Genomic DNA, 18,017 nt, shown 5'->3' on the forward strand with positions numbered 1-18,017 from the left:
GTGTACCTCTGGTGCAAATTACTGACCTCTGTCATCATTTTAGGTGGGGGAACTTGCACAATCGGTGGCTGACTAAATACTTTTTTGCCCCACTGTATTTAGATTGACCTCTGTATACTCGGATGCTTTTCTGCACGAGTTGCTTTCCTTGGTCGGGATAAACAAGACAATGCAGGCTGAGTGAGAAGTGCCTGCTAAGTGAAAATTTAGTGGTTGTTTTATGTTAACCAGCAGACACTGGGGGTAATCATATTAGCGCTGATTTATCACATCCTAAATTTGTCTGCTTCTTATGAGCTGTGCAGCACAGAGATCACACTTGCGATAGACCAGCACGGCCTCGACCCGCCTAGGCCTGAAGAAACGATGGTCTAGGAAAGTGAAGACCTCGCTCCAGCCTCCTACTTGATTGTATTGCGATCTGTCATATTCCCTTCTAATAAGACGCAGTGAGATGAGACTGATTTGGTTTGGCGCTGTGTGTTCAAATGCAGTTCACTGGAGGGGCCGGCCTCTTTTGGATATCTGAGTCACTTTAAGAAATTATGATTGAGCTGATCTGGTATTTAGACATTTGTCTCCTGGTCAAATCACATTTATATGATGAGAAAACTGCCACGTCTCTCTGGTAGACAGCTGGATGCTGCATGCACTCACTTGTGAAAGACTGGATTTTGACTACTTTACACGCTAATTCACACATTTTTAAATTCAAACAGCTTCAATAAGTGACTTTATATTAATTACAGACAGTAATTTGAAAGCAGTAACTGATTAATCTGCACAGTATGTATTATTTATTGAAAGACAGTTACATTTAGCTCCTTTTGTTAGTCAGCAGAACCTGGCAGTTGCATTTTAAGACCTCCGAACCTTCCAAATAGTCATAGGCAGCTTGTATTAAATGTTTAGAAATAACAAGAAAGACACTGTGGCATAAGAAGCAGACAGCCCCACAGACTGGAAGGATTTACTGACTCTGCAGCAACAGCTATCTAAACTTTGATGACTACAGTATTGCAGTTTTCCAACATCAGAGTCGCCAACTCTGAACCAATCTGTCAAAAAAAGAAAGCCAAGCTAATATCAACCCTCCATTTAATACTAGTTGGTGAGGCAATTCAATTTAATTCAGTGCAATTGTATTTATGTAGCATCTCCAATAAGGAGCGAGAAAACACCTTCACACACGCCCCTTCTGGTTCTCTACGTATATATGACCCCGACCGGTTCTACTAGCTGTTCGTTCTCATTTTCGTGGCCTATCCACCCTCCCCTTTTTCTATTCATTGACTTCTCTTTAGCAAATGGGGGCCTGCCTGGCCCGTGAGCCGCTGCTAGTCCCCTCTGAGGCCTTCCCCAAACCGCAGCCTCAATTCACATTCAAGCCATGCCATTATCTACTAGAAATGCTTTCAAACCTAAAACGAGGATGCAGTCCCAGCTAGTGAAATGTCAGTTTTATCCCTAAACAATATTAAACAAACACGAAAAGCAAACAAGATAAAAAAAACAACAACCATCAAACATACCCGTATGAGGAAGCACTTAGGGACAGTGGGAAGAAAAACCTCCTTTTTAACAGGAAAAAACCTCCATTAAGTTTATAGTATAAGATGGTGCCTTCATTGTGAAGCCTGGCGTGTGGCATTTTGGGCGGTGCCAAGCTAGCGGCTAACCCTAATTAGCATATGTAGCTTGAAAGGTACCTCACAAAGACACAGAAACCTTCTAATTAATGCAAATATGATATGATAGTATGTTTAGCACTGTTGTCTCACAGCATGAATGGCCTGAGACTTCACCATATGGCTGGGTCCTTTCTGTGAGGCGTTTGCATGTTCTCCCCGTGTTTGTGTGAGTTCTCTCCGGGTGCTCTGGCTTCCTCAGTCCAAAGACATGCAGTTAGTGGGATTAGGTTAATTTATGGTTCAAAATTGCGCCTAAATGTGAATGGAAGTGTGAACGGTTGTCTGTCTGTCTGTGTAGCCCTGTGATAGACTGGCGATCCATCCAGGGTGTACCCCGCCTCTCAGATAAGAGGAAGAGAATGGATGAAAAAAATAAGACTTGAAAACATTCACACATTTTGGATAGACTGTTGCACAGCAAGCTGGATAATTTGTCAAATAGCAAAACAGCACTGACACCACGAATGCAGTGAGATAGTCGAGATTAGTGACAGAAATTAGCTAAGTTCAAGCCTAGCAGACAGGTAGTAGCTGAAGCCCTTAATTAAACATACCTTAAAGCCTTAATACATTGAAAATTGATAATCCTACAGATAACAAGACATGGGAAATTGGAAATAGTGAACACAAATATTTTTTCGTACTACGCTCGCAACATGTTTGTTTCTGCTGTAAACAAACATGCTGAGAACATTTTAACAGGAGAGTCTGTGAGGACTGAGTCGCTTTTGGAGCCATTGTCAGCTTCTGCTTTGTCTTCATTTTTTAATCTCAAAGGTTGCAGCTTTGGAAACCTAGGAAACAAGCTGAAAAAATGCAACGTGTCGGAGTGCTATTTTGGAATAATAACTTCCACAACTTATTACACTTTAAAGAAAGGATACGTGAGTTTAAAGAATATTTTAAACCAGATCTTAAGAACATCAAGTTCCAAGAAATATCTTAGTGATTCCCAAACTGTAATCCAGGCCACTGTACTGTTTAAGGTGTCAGCAGTGATGGCCTGCTTTATGATAAACCAATTTAATTATATTTGTTCCTAAATCTTAGCTAATTGTAATTTAAATATGTATTTATTACATTGCAAAAGTATTTAGTCTTGGGTGTTAAACAAAACACTGTTATCAGTCACATTCTCTTGGAAGCTGTATTGTCATGGGAGAAAAGAAGAAACCCAGTGAGTTGACCAGCATGTCTTAAAAACGGAGCTCAAAAGACTCTTCGAAAAGATGAGGGCGAGAGGGGATGATCCTCTGTTGCACAAAGACTTTGCTTTCCCCCCAGAGACTTCGCCCCCTAGCGATGCCTCGGGGTGCCAAGACTTGTGTCCTTTTGTGAGGGGACATCCACTCTGCCCTGTTGGCAGAAACTAAAAGTTAGAGGAGAAAGAAGGAGTAAATGAGACAAGAGGTGCATTTGGATGTCTACTCTTGCCCTCATCACCCCAGATCACTAACTCAGAGCCAGTTGTTAGCAATTAGACTACAAGCATTTTTCCTGTTTGCAGACAGTCTTGTGTGCTGCAAAATCTACAAATTTTTACTGAAATCATTGTGTTCTGTTGTAGGTTACGAGGGTGATATTGATGTAATTCAGATAGAAGAAGCCAATTTTTCTTACAGTTGTGTTTTTCTCAGGGTGATAAAGCCTCTGAACTGAGTTACAGGAGAGCCCTGAACACAAAATAACGACAAAAACGAAACTGCTTTCTGGGGAATCCGGTCAATGAATTCAGTTCAGATTAAAAGATTCAGGCAGTGTAGCTGATCAATATGTGCATTGATTAGAAAAGCTTTGTCATATTCATCATCTCAGACATCTTAGACGGCTAACTGAATTTTAATAAAAGGTAAATTGATTAGATTGATTCATTAAATTGACTGAATCGGCGGCAGCCATGAAGCATACCGTCCCTGAAATGATAACAGCATTGCAGGTTTAAGGTAAATAAATTTGCTCTCTGCAGCTTGGAATAAAATCAGATTCAGGTTATTATTTAAAATTACTTCCTTGCCTCAGAAATTGGGGTGTGTGAGAGCAGATTTTCCACTGTCTTAAAGCCTCACAGGCACAACCCCGTTTGGCAAGATGTCACAGCGATCAGGAAAGGTCATAGCTCTATTCCCACAGCACACAACCAACATGATGAGCTTTCCTCTTTTCTTTTTTCTTCCTCGTGGCTGCATGAGCTGCCATCTTGGTGTGTGCCGAGTCATTATTGATGGGCCTCCATGCTGATGTGCAGACAGGGTTCTGCAGAGAAGGAGTGTGCTCCTGTCTGTCTGACTTGCTGCTTGTTCGACTGTCAGCGCATCTTTCTGGTTGTCTTTCATCCTGTCTCTTTCTTCTTATATCACTTAGAGCAACAGTCCATTATTGGTCAGTATACACTACTAAAGATCACACGTTTCTCGTGGTGAAAAAAGGGGAACGCTTCACTCCCTTTTCTGCTTCTTTCCTCGAGGATTCGATCTGATGGGGGAAAGAACCAGACGGAGATGAAGTGGAGAGTAAAATTATTCAAACTCAATTACCCAAAATTTAGAAGCTGTCACAAGTCTTTATGAAATAAGGTTCACAGGATACATGATTGCAGCGAGGATCAAAAGCATCAAGATGGGGGTCTTTTGACCTTTTCAACTCTACAGAGCCTCTAGCAAGTCGGGCATTAAAAATTCATAGTGGGCAAGCATAGAGTGTGCAGATGCACACAACTTTACTTTAAATTACTGAGAAATGAAATGTGGGAAATCCTTTAAGTGTAGAATGGTGTCAGGGTTTATTTGATAAAATCAAAGTTTTGTGCGAACAGAATATACCAATAAAATCAAATATATCAGCTCTTTGTAGCTCGGGGGGAATTTAAACAGAGTACTGAAGGAATACCTGTGATGTATTATGACCCAAAAAAGTGAAATTATTTTACCTGACGTTCCAGTGATCCACTTCCATCCATTTCAATATTATGTGAAAATTGAAAATTAAACTGTTAGCTTCTGTCAAATACTCCCTTCATAATAACTGAAAAGATAAAAAACTGAAACAGAAACTAAAACTTGGCATTTTTTAAATAATAAAAACTAGACTGAAATGAGCAAAACCATTCTGGAAGCTGAACTGGAATTTAAAGGAGTGAAAAACTAAATAAAAATAAAAACCATACTGAAAACACAGAGCTATAACTTATGATCATTTTTTTAAACGTCCACCAGAATTATTTGGCAGTTTTGCTAGATTTCTTTCTCCCTTTGCCCGCGTGGGTTTCCTCTGGATTCTCCAGCTTCCTCCCACAGTCCAAAGACATGCATGTTAGATTAATTGGTGATTCAGACTTGGTCCGAAGATATAAATGTGAGCGTGAATGATCGTCTGTCTGTCTGCGTTAGCCCTGTGATGGACACGCATAATGTCCAGGGTGTGCCCGATGTCAGTTAGGATAGGCTCCAGCTGACTGTGACCTCAGCTGGATAAGCAGTTAAGGAAATGGATGGATGGTTAAAGTCCCTAAAACTAGGGTTCAAATCTTAAAACTGCATTAACTGACTGTGCTGAGCAGATGATTTACAGTGGGCATGTTAAAGTATTTTTTAATGTAAGCTGCCCTTTGTGGACAAATAACAAGCTATCAGAGGAGTGACAGCAAACCTAAATAAAGTAAATCTAAAATGTCTCTGAGCTCAGGGGGAGTGGGGAGCTGCATGATAGATTTCTGCAGGTTCTTCATTATGAACAAATAGATTCAAGTTGTCATGTGATCAGCAATGATTTAAAACATGTTAATTGTAGTAGCTTTATTTAGTATTATTCTAAGAACATTTAAAAAATCTTATAAGAAGAAAAAAAAAAGATCTGTGTAACTACAGTAATGTGTGCATGTGAGAAGCTGCTTGGGAAAACAGGCTGTATGTGCCTTAAAAATTCCAAAAAGTTGTTTTCTTTGCGTATGAATGCGATTTATGCACCTGTTAATGTGCCACTACGTCATCGCTCTCAGGGAAAAACGGCCCTGACCTTTGTTCTTGTGATTTGTGGTTGCTTGACATTTGTGGCGACTCGCTGGACGAAGGAAACTGTATCGACATCGCTGCTACAAACGGTAACCGCGGCCTGCCATTACCCTACCTCGTGGTTTGTGCAGCGTTGATGTCATTTGCGCTCACGCTTGGTCCATGCCATTTGTATACGTGTGTATAGGGTGCTAATGAGGGAGGACGGGGAGGTGGAGCGGGGTGGATGTGGAATCGGTGGGATACAGCTGGACGGAGTGGGAGACTGTGGTGAATAGGTAACCATGGTAACTCTGTTGGCTAAGATTTGAATGCAGCGAGAGGAATGAGAGAGCAAAAGGAGTGGGGGTGTGGGGGAGGAAGCTGCAGTGTGTTTGTGTTTGGAAAGAGAAAGAGTGGGGGTTAAGGGTTAATATGCATCATTGTAGCAGGTTAATCTTTCATCAAACTGTGGGGTCAGTGCAGCGTTTACCCCCGCCACTGGACACTACAGTGTGCCACACAGGGGGGGGGGGAAGAGGGGGGAGAGGGGTGGAGGTCCAGGAAATATGTAGTAGTAGGGTAGAGGAGGAGAAGGAGAGGGTGGAGGGGAGGTGTGAGGCAGCTGGGAAGGGAGGGGGGATGAATGTGAAAGAGTTTGCAAAGAGGAAGAGAGTGTTCCCACTTTTAGAGAATGAGATGGGAGATAGGAGGAAGAAGATATCAGGGGAGATAGAGAGAGGAAGAGGAGAGTGAAGATAAGGAGGGAGGGTTACAGTTAGAGACTATTGTAACATGTGGAAAGTGACAGCGGTGAGGCAGAATACAATCAACCAGCCTCTAACCAGCTGTCAGCTTCAAGCAGCCTCATTCTCCTCGATGGACCCAACATCTGAGCTAGCATCTTAACCTCAGCCCCAGTCACCCCCGGCTCTCCCCCTTGCGCTCTTTCTTTCTCCCCCCCCCCCCCCCTTTTGCACCTTTCCACCCTGCTCTGATGCCGTCTACCTGAAATAGCTCTGGCACTTAAATCTCGCCAAAAGGAGAGGGGAAAAAAAGGTAGCTGGAAATTAAAATACGTAGAAAGGTGAGAGCTGGTCCAGAAATAGCACTGCGAGTTCCTCTTCATCCATCGGCTGATGACGAGCAGCTGCAGACGAGTGGGACTGTTGCTTTCGCTGCCACCGCTGGTGCCCTGTTCTTTCTGACCAGAGACACCGCCGCCACTGCTGCTGATATGATTTGTCATCGTGTCCTTGTGTGTGTTTTAATGTCATTGAACTTGAGCACACGCATTATTGATCAATCTTGGCCCAGCCAGTCCAAGCCTGCCTCTCCTCCCACTCCCCTGGCACTCAGGAGAAACCTCCCGCTCTGTCCCTCCATCTCTTCCTCTACATCTCCACCTGTTTCAAATTCATCCCTCTGTATTGTCTTTTGCCTCCATCTCTCCTTCACTCTGTTTTATATGCGTCTCTGTGTTGTCATTCCCCTCCCTCCATCTCTGTCTGCTTTATATTCATCTCTCTATTGAGCCTTCCTCCCTTCTCTCCTCTCTCTCTCTCTTTCTCCCTCTCTTGGTGAGTGAGAGATGATTAATATTAATGTCTCTTCTTTTCTTCCTCCCTATTTTCCCTCTTCCACTTTTTTATCTTCTCTTTTTTTTAACAACTCATCTCTTTTCTGCTCTTCCCACTATTTATACCTCTCTCTGGGTCTTTATCCCTCATCATCCCTTTCACTCACCCTTCCCTCCATCTGTCTCCGTCTCGATCTCTTTCTTCCTTTCTGTCTCTCTTTCTCCGGCCCTCTCTCTGCAGCTGTTCAGTATTCATCTATTACTGTAGTGTTGATAATTCCCTTCTCTGCCTGCAGCCATACAGTCATCTATCAGATTAATAATCCTCCTCTCCTTCTCATTCTCTGCTCCCCCCAACATCTCCTTTCTTACTGTGCCAAGTGAGGATGCTCAGCGTGTCAAATGAGTTTGCGTGTCAAAGTCCCATCATTACAACTATCATCATTAATATCTAAGATTGCTGGATGCCCTTATTTAAGGTTATTCAGGTTCTAAACAGCTTGCAGGGAGGGATACAGAGGCGCTCTGCATCTCGGACTTGAACGGCCGCATTTTAGTCCCACCTCTGTGTCTGTGCTACTGCAACAAAACAAAAAAAAAAGCGCTTACTGATTTCAGTTTGTTTTCAAGGTCTGGATAACTTTAATTAAAGGTGGTAAGTGTTCATGTTCAAACATCAATATATCATTGTCGTATTATTTGTTATACCTTGGAATAATTAGTGCTAACAAATGAGACCACAGCAGAGATGACTGGAAGGCTCTATCTCACACTAGTGGTGTTATTAATGCTTCTCAGAATTAAGACCAAATGTCCCAGAAACCCCACCGCTCCCTAGATCTTGTTTTTCATTCTTTCTGACGTCTACCTTTGCAAAATGTTGTGCTTTTTGTCTCTTTTGCTCCTACAAATCACACATTTCCTGTAAAACCCAACATTGTTATTCACTCTGTAGACAGCAGAAATATTGCAGTTGATGCAGAGAATGGTGTATTGTGTATGTTCCACAGCGTTTTAATAATTAGATTATTGTAGTTAATATCACAGCTTTGAGATTTTAAGTGGAAATTCTTCAATCTGACTAACCATGCATACATTCTTGCATATGTAATTCCTTTCTGATATGGAAACTATTTTGTTTACTAATTTGTTCCTTATGTTGGAAGTATTGATATAACTGCAGGTTTAATTGGGTTTAATTTAGATGGATTTTAAATAACTTACTTTTAATAATTCAGGTAATCCCCTGAACAGTCAAAAAAGTCTACAAACCAAAGACTGTATATAAAAGATGGATGGAGATGACCATTTTAGAAAACATGCACCTGTTTTAACTAAAAAAAGAAAGAAATTGAGGCGTCTGAACGTGACTTTACAAACCATTTGTTAATGGCGCTGTGTTTATCTTCGACCTACCAAACTGACAATTTTCCTACCCACTGAAACTACCATTTCTGAAGCAATGTAAAAGCCATAATATACTTCTAAATATACTATCATGTAGTTTATGTTTTGTCCTGTAAATTGTTTGAGAGTCTTTTTCCACTCAACCCAAACTAGTCAGTACATATGGGTGTCCTTCTCTGACCCACATACTGCTAGAGATTTCATCCTGTTAAAAGGGAGTTCTTCTTCACCACCATTGCCACGTCTTTGAGGTTTTCTTTCTTTTTCCTTAAATAAAAATGATTTTGGTTCAACTACTCCTTTTCAGATGTCTAAATACAGGTGAGCTTAGTTTTACACAGTGAAGAGTTCTGACCCATGTCGAGCTGACAACACGTGTGCAGAATTCATATGCATTTCTTCACAAGTGTAACTTTAAGTTGCACAAAATGATCCATGTCATTGTCTTTCAAGGCTTTAATATTTTCAGCGCTGTATTGCATCAAATCAACAAAACTCATTTTCCTGAATTACATTTCAGGCAAGTGACATTTGTCACCCAAACACAGCATTCAACAGTTGTCGTGTTTATTTGGCGACAGATCTTATTCTTTTAAACATGAAACAAGTGTACAAAGATCACTTCTTCTCTGAGTGTTCTTCTAACTAAACTTTTGAGCAGTTGAAATCTGCACAGGAAAACCTCAAAAGCAAAACTGCACCGTTTCCATGCTGTTTCAGTATGATTTTGTGTGACACTGCTTATCTGTTTACAGCGGTTATGCCAATGTTTCAAGAACTAATTTCTTTCTGATTTATTGATTTACAAAATGCAATCCTTTAAAAACCAAAATACCTGATTGTCCCACTTCACATTGTTTGTTTCCGTATCTCCACACCTCCACCTCGTAACATTAATTACAGAATCAGCTTCCATCTGCCCTGTGTGTAAGGATTTGATTTCTGACAAAATGTCTGCTCAGGGATTATGTGGGATTTGATATGAGCAGTGACACAGAAGTTCTAATGCTTCTGAAAGATTTTTTGACAATCCCTCCCATGATAAGCTATATCGTAGCTGCCTACCCATTATTTGTTCTGTTCGTTGTCTATTGGTAAAAACACAAAGTGTAGTCTGTCTACTGTCTTTAATATCTGCTCTCTCTCTTCTTCTCTTTGTCTCTCTCTCTTTTGTTCTTCACAGTAACTCCTGGGTTCTTCTCACTTCACAAAAAGCCTCACTCGAATCCCCCGACAGCACCAGAAATAAAGGGAATAACATCTGTTTATCTGCATATTTCTATGTTCAAAAAACAAGAGGGAAAAACACAGAGCTCGACAGAGGACACGAAACATCTCAGAGCATGCGGAATTAGAAAGAACAAATTGCCACTGGAGGACCAAAGGGAAAGCAAACCTTTTCTAACAGATCCACCAGTGTGGAGTCACCTCACCTGTACCTTCGGATTAAAGAGCAGGGTCATGTCCCAGTTGCCATGCGCATCGCCACGCTGACCTGCCTTCCCGGCCCCTCCCCCTTCCTCTTTCTATTGGCCCAGCTGCTGCTGCGGCTCCTCCTCCCTGGGCTGGAGTTAGTGGGAGCCGCCTCCACCTGCCCCTCCCTCTGCACCTGCTCCAACCAGGCCAGCCGAGTCATCTGCACCAGGCAAAACCTGGAGGAGGTGCCAGAAAGCATATCAGTCAACACGCGATACCTCAACCTGCAGGAGAACTCAATACAGGTAAATAATGGTGGACAGAGGTCAAATCATTTCAGTCTGCATTGCAGAGCTAAGCATGACTAATGTTTTTATTCACTGAGATGATGATGTTAGTGTTGTGAAGTTTTTTTTCCTTTATATTTGTCACACTTACATTTTTCAGATCATTAAACCAATTTTGAAATTAGACAAAGAGTAAATACAAGACGCATTTTTAAAATTATGATTTCATTTACTAAGTGAAAAAACTATTCAACCCCAACTGGGCTTATATGAAAAAGCAATTGCTCCCTAAAATTAATAACTGGTTGTGTCCTTTTGGCAGCAAGAACTGCAGTCAAGTGTTTCTTTCATCATTGTAGAAGAATTTTGACTCGCTCTTCTTTGCAGAATTGTTTCATTTCTGCTACATTGGAGAGTTGTAGAGCATGAAAGGCCTGTTTAAGGTCAAGCCAAAGTATCTCAGTCAGATTTAAGTCCAGACTCTGACTAATCCACTCCAAAAACTACATTTTTATTTTGAGCTATTCAGAGATGCTTGTCGGTGTGTTTCGGTGCGTTTTATTGTCCTACATAACACAAGTGGATTTTTGGTAGAGGCTAGAATTCATGGTTCCATCAATTGCAACAAGTTTTTCAGGTCCTGAAGCAGCCAAGCAGCCTCAGACCATCACATTACCATCACCGTGTTTGAATGTTGATATGACGCTCTTTTCATGTGATGCTGTGTTAGTTTAATCCCAGATGAAACAGGACTCAAACCTTCCAAAAAGTTTAACTTTTGTCTCATTTGTCTGCAGAATGAAGATGAGCCTTTGTGTTCTGTTTGGTCAGCAGTGGTTTTCAGCTTGGAACTCTCCTATCCGGTTGTTCAGTGATGACGCGACGAATCCTACTTCCGGGTCTAAAGTAGTCTGCGTTTAATATGGCTTTTGTGTTGTTAACATGTTTAATGTTATGTATTTTCTTCTATTTGATCTCAAAAAGCTCCTAAAACAGTCAGTGATCCCTGTTGACCTCCGTCGGCTTTTATTACCACTAATCATTTATTTAAGCTCAGTTTTTAAAACCTTAGGATGTAACTACAGCCCAGCCCATGCAGCAGTATATGAATGACTAACCTCGTATTGTGGATGGATTATCTCAGTTGTTCTCCTGGCTGAAGTTTGGTCCTTTTACAGCATCCTGCCATGCGATTACATTTGTTCCTGACCACCGAGAACACTCACGTTAACTTTTATCGAGTGGAAAAAAAGTTAGCTTGTTTATATTATGCTAACATAGCTGTGCCGCTAGCGGTCACGTAGCACATCATTATATACCAGCTAGCCAAACTTCAGTAACCCTACAAATGTCACTGCTGTTTAGTTTTCTGTCTTCATTTATGTTGGAAGTGATAGCAGAGCTGTACGTTTTAATTTGTTTCCAAAACTCCGCAGTCAGGACATGCTATATTGTATTTAGATAGAAGCTAGCGAGCTAACTCCCTGCTAACTTCTAACTCCGTTAAATGTCATAAATTCCGTTTTCATGGATGTCTGGATGTTAAACTCAATTGTTACACTTGGTAGAGCAGAACGCTGATCATTTTATTAAAGATGAAAGACTTTAGACAGTTTTTCAACTCTCAGTAATGCCATAGTGATCGTTTGATATATGGACCTGCAGCGGAGTTTAGACCCAGACACGGCTAGTGACGTCAGACTGAACAATCGGATAGTCTCCTATTGATGTCATTTTTGCCCAGCCTCTTTCTTCTTGTTTAATAAATAACCTTAACTGAGACTAGTAAGGCCTGCATTTCTTTAGATGTTGCTCTGAGTTCTTCTGTCTCCTGAAGTAATTTTAGTAGGTCACTCACTCCTAAGAGGGTTCCCCACTGTTCCAGGTTTTCTCCATTTGTGGATAATGGCTCTCACTCTGGTTCACTGGAGTACCAAGGCCTAAGAAATAGTTTGCAACCCTTTCCAGGCTGATAGATGTCAATTGCTTTGTTTCTCACCTGTCCCTGAGTTTCTTTAGATCGTTGCTTTTTCAGATCTTTTAGCCTGCTTCATTTTGTCGGACAAGTCCTTTTTAAGTGTTTAAGAGCAGGTGTGGAAGTAATCAGGCCTGGATGTGTCTAAGGAAACTGAACTCCAGAAAAATGTGTTAACCTGAGCCAGCTAGGGTTGGGTAGCTTTTCTAGTCAAATGAAATAAATGAAATAATAATTAAAAACCTGCATTTTCTATATTGCTTTTGTCCAATAATAAAATTTGTTTGGTGACCTGAAACAGTAGCAAATATGGAAGGAAAATAAGAAATAAGAAAAGGGGCAAACACGTTTCCACAGCCCTGTACATGTGCACTCAAAAGCAGGCGTGTGAGCTAAACAACAGTTTATAAGTTGTTCCTTTGCAAATATTTTAATTGCTAAGTATGTTATGACGGATGAACAGTAGGATTTAACAATACTGGATATTTAGTAGTTTGTACCAGTGGCTTGTTTGTACTAGTTTGTACTAGTTCCAAATTTCTTGCAAAATTGGAAGATTTCCTCCTTGGTCTGCAAAGCAGGATAGATAAGGATAAATCAGGATAAATCATCACTTTCTTATCAATGAGTTATGACAGAGCAATTGCAACAGCTACACTGGTCGCCCTCTCCCACATAGGGATTTTGAGGGGCTATGGGAATTCTTCTGTGTTTCACATGGTTTTTTAATGGGCCTCCTTCTTTAGCATACAGTATATGGGTAGACTAGAACACTTGTAGCTACATGCCTCCCCTTCACTTCTCAAAAGAATTGCAGTACCTAGAAAAGTACCTGCTCATGGGAGCCACAGCAGATAGATTCAAATTTTTGATCTGGATTTTTTCTGGATTTTCTGGATTTTACTCCAGATTTTCCAAATTTTACTTGTCTTGGGAGGGCTGTGCCAGGGAATCGAGAAATGGTTGGGATTGGCATAAAAAGAGCACCAGCTTTTAATTCCCTGAGGCTGGGTTTCTGTCTCCGGCCAGTCTGGAACCCAGTATCCTTCAGATGTAAAGGGGGATGTGTTAACCACTACAACAAGGAACTAATATGCTACCTATAGTAGTTATAGTGCTATAAAAAATGGCAACAATAAAAAAAGTCTTTCTTTTGTTGTTGTTATGAATCTCAGTTACCAAAAGGTATCATGTATTAGTAATCAGCTGCTTCTCAAAGGACTTTCACATCCCCCAACTGATACTGATTGTTCTGCTTCGGTTACCTTTGGGTGGCAGCAGAGAAAGCGGTTCACTATCTGTTACAGGTTGTAGATTGAATACAGTTCAGCTCAAGAACAAGGACTACCACGGCAATCTGCAGTCCAAGAACGAGCCATTGGAGTCTACCAGAGTGAGAGAGGAAGGATTCACGCAGCTAAACTATATAGTAGATCTTCACAATAGTGATCCAGTCACCTAGCCATTAAGCTAATGGGGAAACACAAAAGGGGGAGGGCTGGAGCTAGCTGGCTAATAATGACTGGATTTTCCAAACAAGAGTGAAGGGATGTCCAATAACATATACCAATAATAATATACTGCAGATGATGTTGTTCTCTGAGATTAATAAAAAAAAAATGCTAAAATGATTCACCAAAATATACTAACCGACTCGCCGAAGTAAAGTCTGTGTGTGGGAAACTCTGGAATATGACACAAATATTCACACATAAACTGCTAAAAAGAAAAGCATACAATACATGCAGTTTATTTCTGTAAGCATCATAAGCTGCATCATGATGCATGATGTAATTTCTGAAGGTGCTGACTGCCAGTCATTTTTCCTATAACACTAATTGATTGGAGGTCATGGTTCATTCTCTTTTTTACAATCAATACACAGAGAAAACACTCATTCTGGCATTTGAAATACGCCACATTTTCAGCATTTCTTTTCAGCAAATAACCTATTGACACTTCTCTACAAACTCATTTATTTCTTTTATTATGAAAGGAGATATTTGCATAGTCAGTGATATAGCACAGTCGCATCTTGTATAGCAGATTGAGGATTTTCACATCATAATGCACACATCTAAAAATCAACACATACACAGACACCAGCACACTTATGTGTCTTTAACACTTGTGTTTGCATTTTTTGCCCGCTATCAGAGCGAACATTTGCGTTTGCAGTTGTGGATGTTAGGATTAACTTGTTGATACAGGTTCTCTCTTGGAAACTTTATTTCTAAGAAAAGACAAGAAAGTAAGCGGCTATAATGGTAGAAAAATACACTTAAGCCTCTAGTGAACTGAGGGAATATTTTATGAATTGAAAGCAAGGCAGATTTCCATGACACTGAGCTGCCTTTTGTATGCATTACCAATTTATCTCGAGTCCCTAGACAGCATTTGTGGCTTTACAGCTGCAGGGGAAGATCATTTAACCACAGACCATCGATACAAAGCACATGAATCTCTAAATTTATAAACCGAGTGGGTTGATTTTAGTCTTTGCTGCAGCATTTGATGTAGCTGGATCCATCCTCATGTTCCTGACAGTGCCTTGTTCTTTTGTGGTTTTAAATTCATTTCCACAACATTTTATCTCCTCTAATGAAAAGCAACGAGTATCCTAAACGTTGTTAAAATTGTCCAGTGCATCTCTTATAATGTCAAATTGCTCTGTACATTGGACCGAGCAGCCTGATATTCTCTATTCCTCGGAGAAAACATCTTATTAAACTTTATGTGACGTTAACGGAGCAGAAATGGGACATCACGCCACTTGATTTGGTACGTGAGGCTTTAAGAGATGCTGTTAACATGAAAGGGGAGAAAAAAATAAGGAAATAAGAAGAGTATTTGTTGCGTTTTGTTTTTAGCCTACAAAATTTGGATTCGGCTTGTTGTATCCTGCAGCCCCACTTGAAATGATTAAAAATCTAAAAATGTTTTAACACCTGAAGGCATCCTAGATTCTCTGGCTTATTTTTTCCTTCACTGAGTACCCTCAGAGTAAAGCCTTGACAGCTCCCACCCCCTCTTAACATCCTCACCCCTCCCTTTTCGCCCCCTCCCTCCTTTTGCCTATCAACTCCCCTCTTCCTCTCCCCCCGCTCCTGCTCTACATACAGAAGAAGCAATGGCCTGACTCCAGGAGCCTCTGTGTGCCTCACTGAGGGCTTTGGCTGCACATATCTCAAACAGTCAGAGATTTAAGGGGCTCTTAGTCGCGCTCACTAAACTGTGTGTCTTTGACTTCACGCCAAATGAGCTCCAGTTGGACCACACCAATGCTACTGTGCTCTGTCCAGGGCCCGTGGCACCCATAGAGTTCAGATTCATGTCTTCCTGCAGACAAAATCATCTCTTTTTGTTTGTCACACCAAATTTAGTAAAAATGTATTAATTTAATTTCATAGTTCCTTTGTGGTTTGTCGTGACACTTTATGCGAATACTGTAGTCCAACACTGATAATCAGCTTATTAGCAAGGGATTATAATGTGTCAGTATCAAGCCCCCTGAGTCTCACGGTAACAACGGTGTGAAAAGCACTTTTGTGTCTGCAGCAAGCGCTGAAATATGGTCAGGGTTAAGACAGGGTTGGGTTTACAGTAAATTTACCACAGTGCTTTCAGATTTAATGAAAAGTCAAGAGTTTAACTGCTTTTTGTCATGTGATATATTGTCGAATGAAGCATGAAACTACTAATTAAAAGTGACCATTTTTTTTGCCATTTTTCATCAGTACAAGTTGAGCTGTGCTGTAGTCATAATGTGGGCTACTGATCAAATTCCTAAAACTTTATTTTGGTCACTGGGTGTATTTGACCCCAACTTAAATGGCAAAAACAGTCCTTTTAGAAGCAAGTCTTGCAATTCCATAGCCGTCCAATTGGCAATTATTTTCTAAATGAATGGGAAACAGAGCAATTGTGAAACTACATGTGCAGAATCCATCCATCCACCGTTCCATCAATCCATCTTTTCTACAGCTTAACCAGGTCCGGGTCCTGCGGGCAGCAGTCTAAGCTCCTGGATGCTTCCTAGTTGAGAGTTTGGGGGCATTTCCTAGTGGGAGAAGATCCTGGGGGAAACCCATGGCAAGCTGGGGAGATTATGTCTCAGCTGGTTTTGGAACGCCTCAGTATCTTCCTTAAATTGTTGGTGAATTGGGAGAGAAATTTCTTGGCTAATATAGAGTCACTAGTTAAATCAGATCTTTTGAAGCTTAAAAAGTCTGATATTTTTGCCCAGGATAAAGCTTTAAAAGCTTATACTGCCTCCATGCAATGTGACGTACCTCCAACTATCTCCATGGGAGTCCCTGCCTCCTTTTACTGACAATAGTCTGACATGGGAGGGTCGTCAGGTAATGCAGCTCATCTGGGCATTTCAGGCTTTAAAAGCTGGTTCGCTGGCCATGAAGTACATTTGATGTTTGTTGCTTTAGTTTCAATAAACTACCTCTTGTGCAGATTCACTCATTGTCACATACTTTGGGTGAGTCTACTGAATTATGGCTTCACAATGATACCTTTACAAAGACAGCAGGTGCAGCCTCACAGCTTACCCTATCAGGAACCTCTAGTATGTGAACACATTTGGCTCATATGTTTGTTGGTGTTGGCTGTTGATTGAGTTTTTGAGGACGTGGGTGGGACATCCACCATCTTTTCAGTCCAGAATTGTCCTAAAGATTTGTATTCTCAGTGGGTGTTAGCCAAAGTTGTTGATTTAAGCTTTATTGTATCCCTGCTATTTACAACCTCTGATTGTAAATCAGAGCACTCAGTGTAACTCCATTACTCAAATGCATATTGTTTTAAGAGAAAGTCTAACGTGGAGGCCAGGGAAACCCTTAATTTGATCATGTTTATCTCCATAGTCAGAGGGAGTCATTCTCAAATGCAGACAGCAGCAGGAATCACTGAGGGTCAGCAGTTATCAGTATTAGGAGAAAAATACATTTTTATTTAAATGTATGGCTTCTTTACTTAAACATACATTTAGCCTGTAAGTCATTCATTAGCAATGTTTTTTGTTTTTGTTTTGCTTTGCTTTGTGTGTTTGTTTTCGCACTGATTTGTAACATTACAAAAACTAGACCATCTCCAAATTCCAAAGATTATTTGCTAAGAACAGATTAACATAATTTAATTACATGTTGGAAACAGATTAACACATAAGAATAACAGAATGCAGAATTAAAGAAGACATTTGTCTTTCAGGGAAGAAAATATTCTTTGGCCACTCAGCCGTCGCAATAGGATTTTCTCCGTTTTTGGAACATCCAGCAAAGGGGCCGATTACGCTTTTTATTGTTGTCTGGAAAATATATACTGTTACATACTGTTGGTGGATCCTCATGTTATATGGAGAAAAATTTCAAGTAATGAGGTCAAAATAAGTACTAAGTAATAAGTAATTCCCGTGACCCCAAAGATCAGGATTCAAGCTGCTCTCAATGTTCAGGCTCAGGCAGTTTTTTTTCTACTCTAGGCTCTGCATGATGTCACTGAGAGTGGATATCACTGATGGATACATACATACCATCAACCACTCACTTTCCTCATGTGAAATCAAACACATTGTTCCAGTCTTGCCATCCATCCATCCATCCATCCATCCATCCATCCATCCATCCATCCATCCATCCATCCATCCATCCATCCATCCATCCATCC

The 18,017-nt window shown here is 40.8% G+C and overlaps 1 protein-coding gene across 3 annotated transcripts in view; it reads left to right on the forward strand.

Annotated features, from left to right (window-relative positions):
* lrrc4ba (leucine rich repeat containing 4Ba) overlaps window positions 1-18,017 on the forward strand; it is a 50,570-nt gene that overhangs the window by 27,331 nt on the left and 5,222 nt on the right. For all 3 annotated transcript variants that reach the window (XM_005726270.2, XM_005726269.2, XM_005726271.2), the window contains exon 2: window positions 9,847-10,384. In XM_005726270.2, the coding sequence (XP_005726327.1) occupies window positions 10,139-10,384 (246 nt within the window). In that variant the 5' untranslated portion in view covers window positions 9,847-10,138. The remainder of the gene's footprint in view (window positions 1-9,846; window positions 10,385-18,017) is intronic.

The sequence above is a fragment of the Pundamilia nyererei genome, unplaced genomic scaffold (genome assembly GCF_000239375.1).
Source record: "Pundamilia nyererei isolate P.nyererei 1_Seehausen unplaced genomic scaffold, PunNye1.0 scaffold00018, whole genome shotgun sequence".
Lineage (NCBI taxonomy): Eukaryota > Metazoa > Chordata > Actinopteri > Cichliformes > Cichlidae > Pundamilia > Pundamilia nyererei.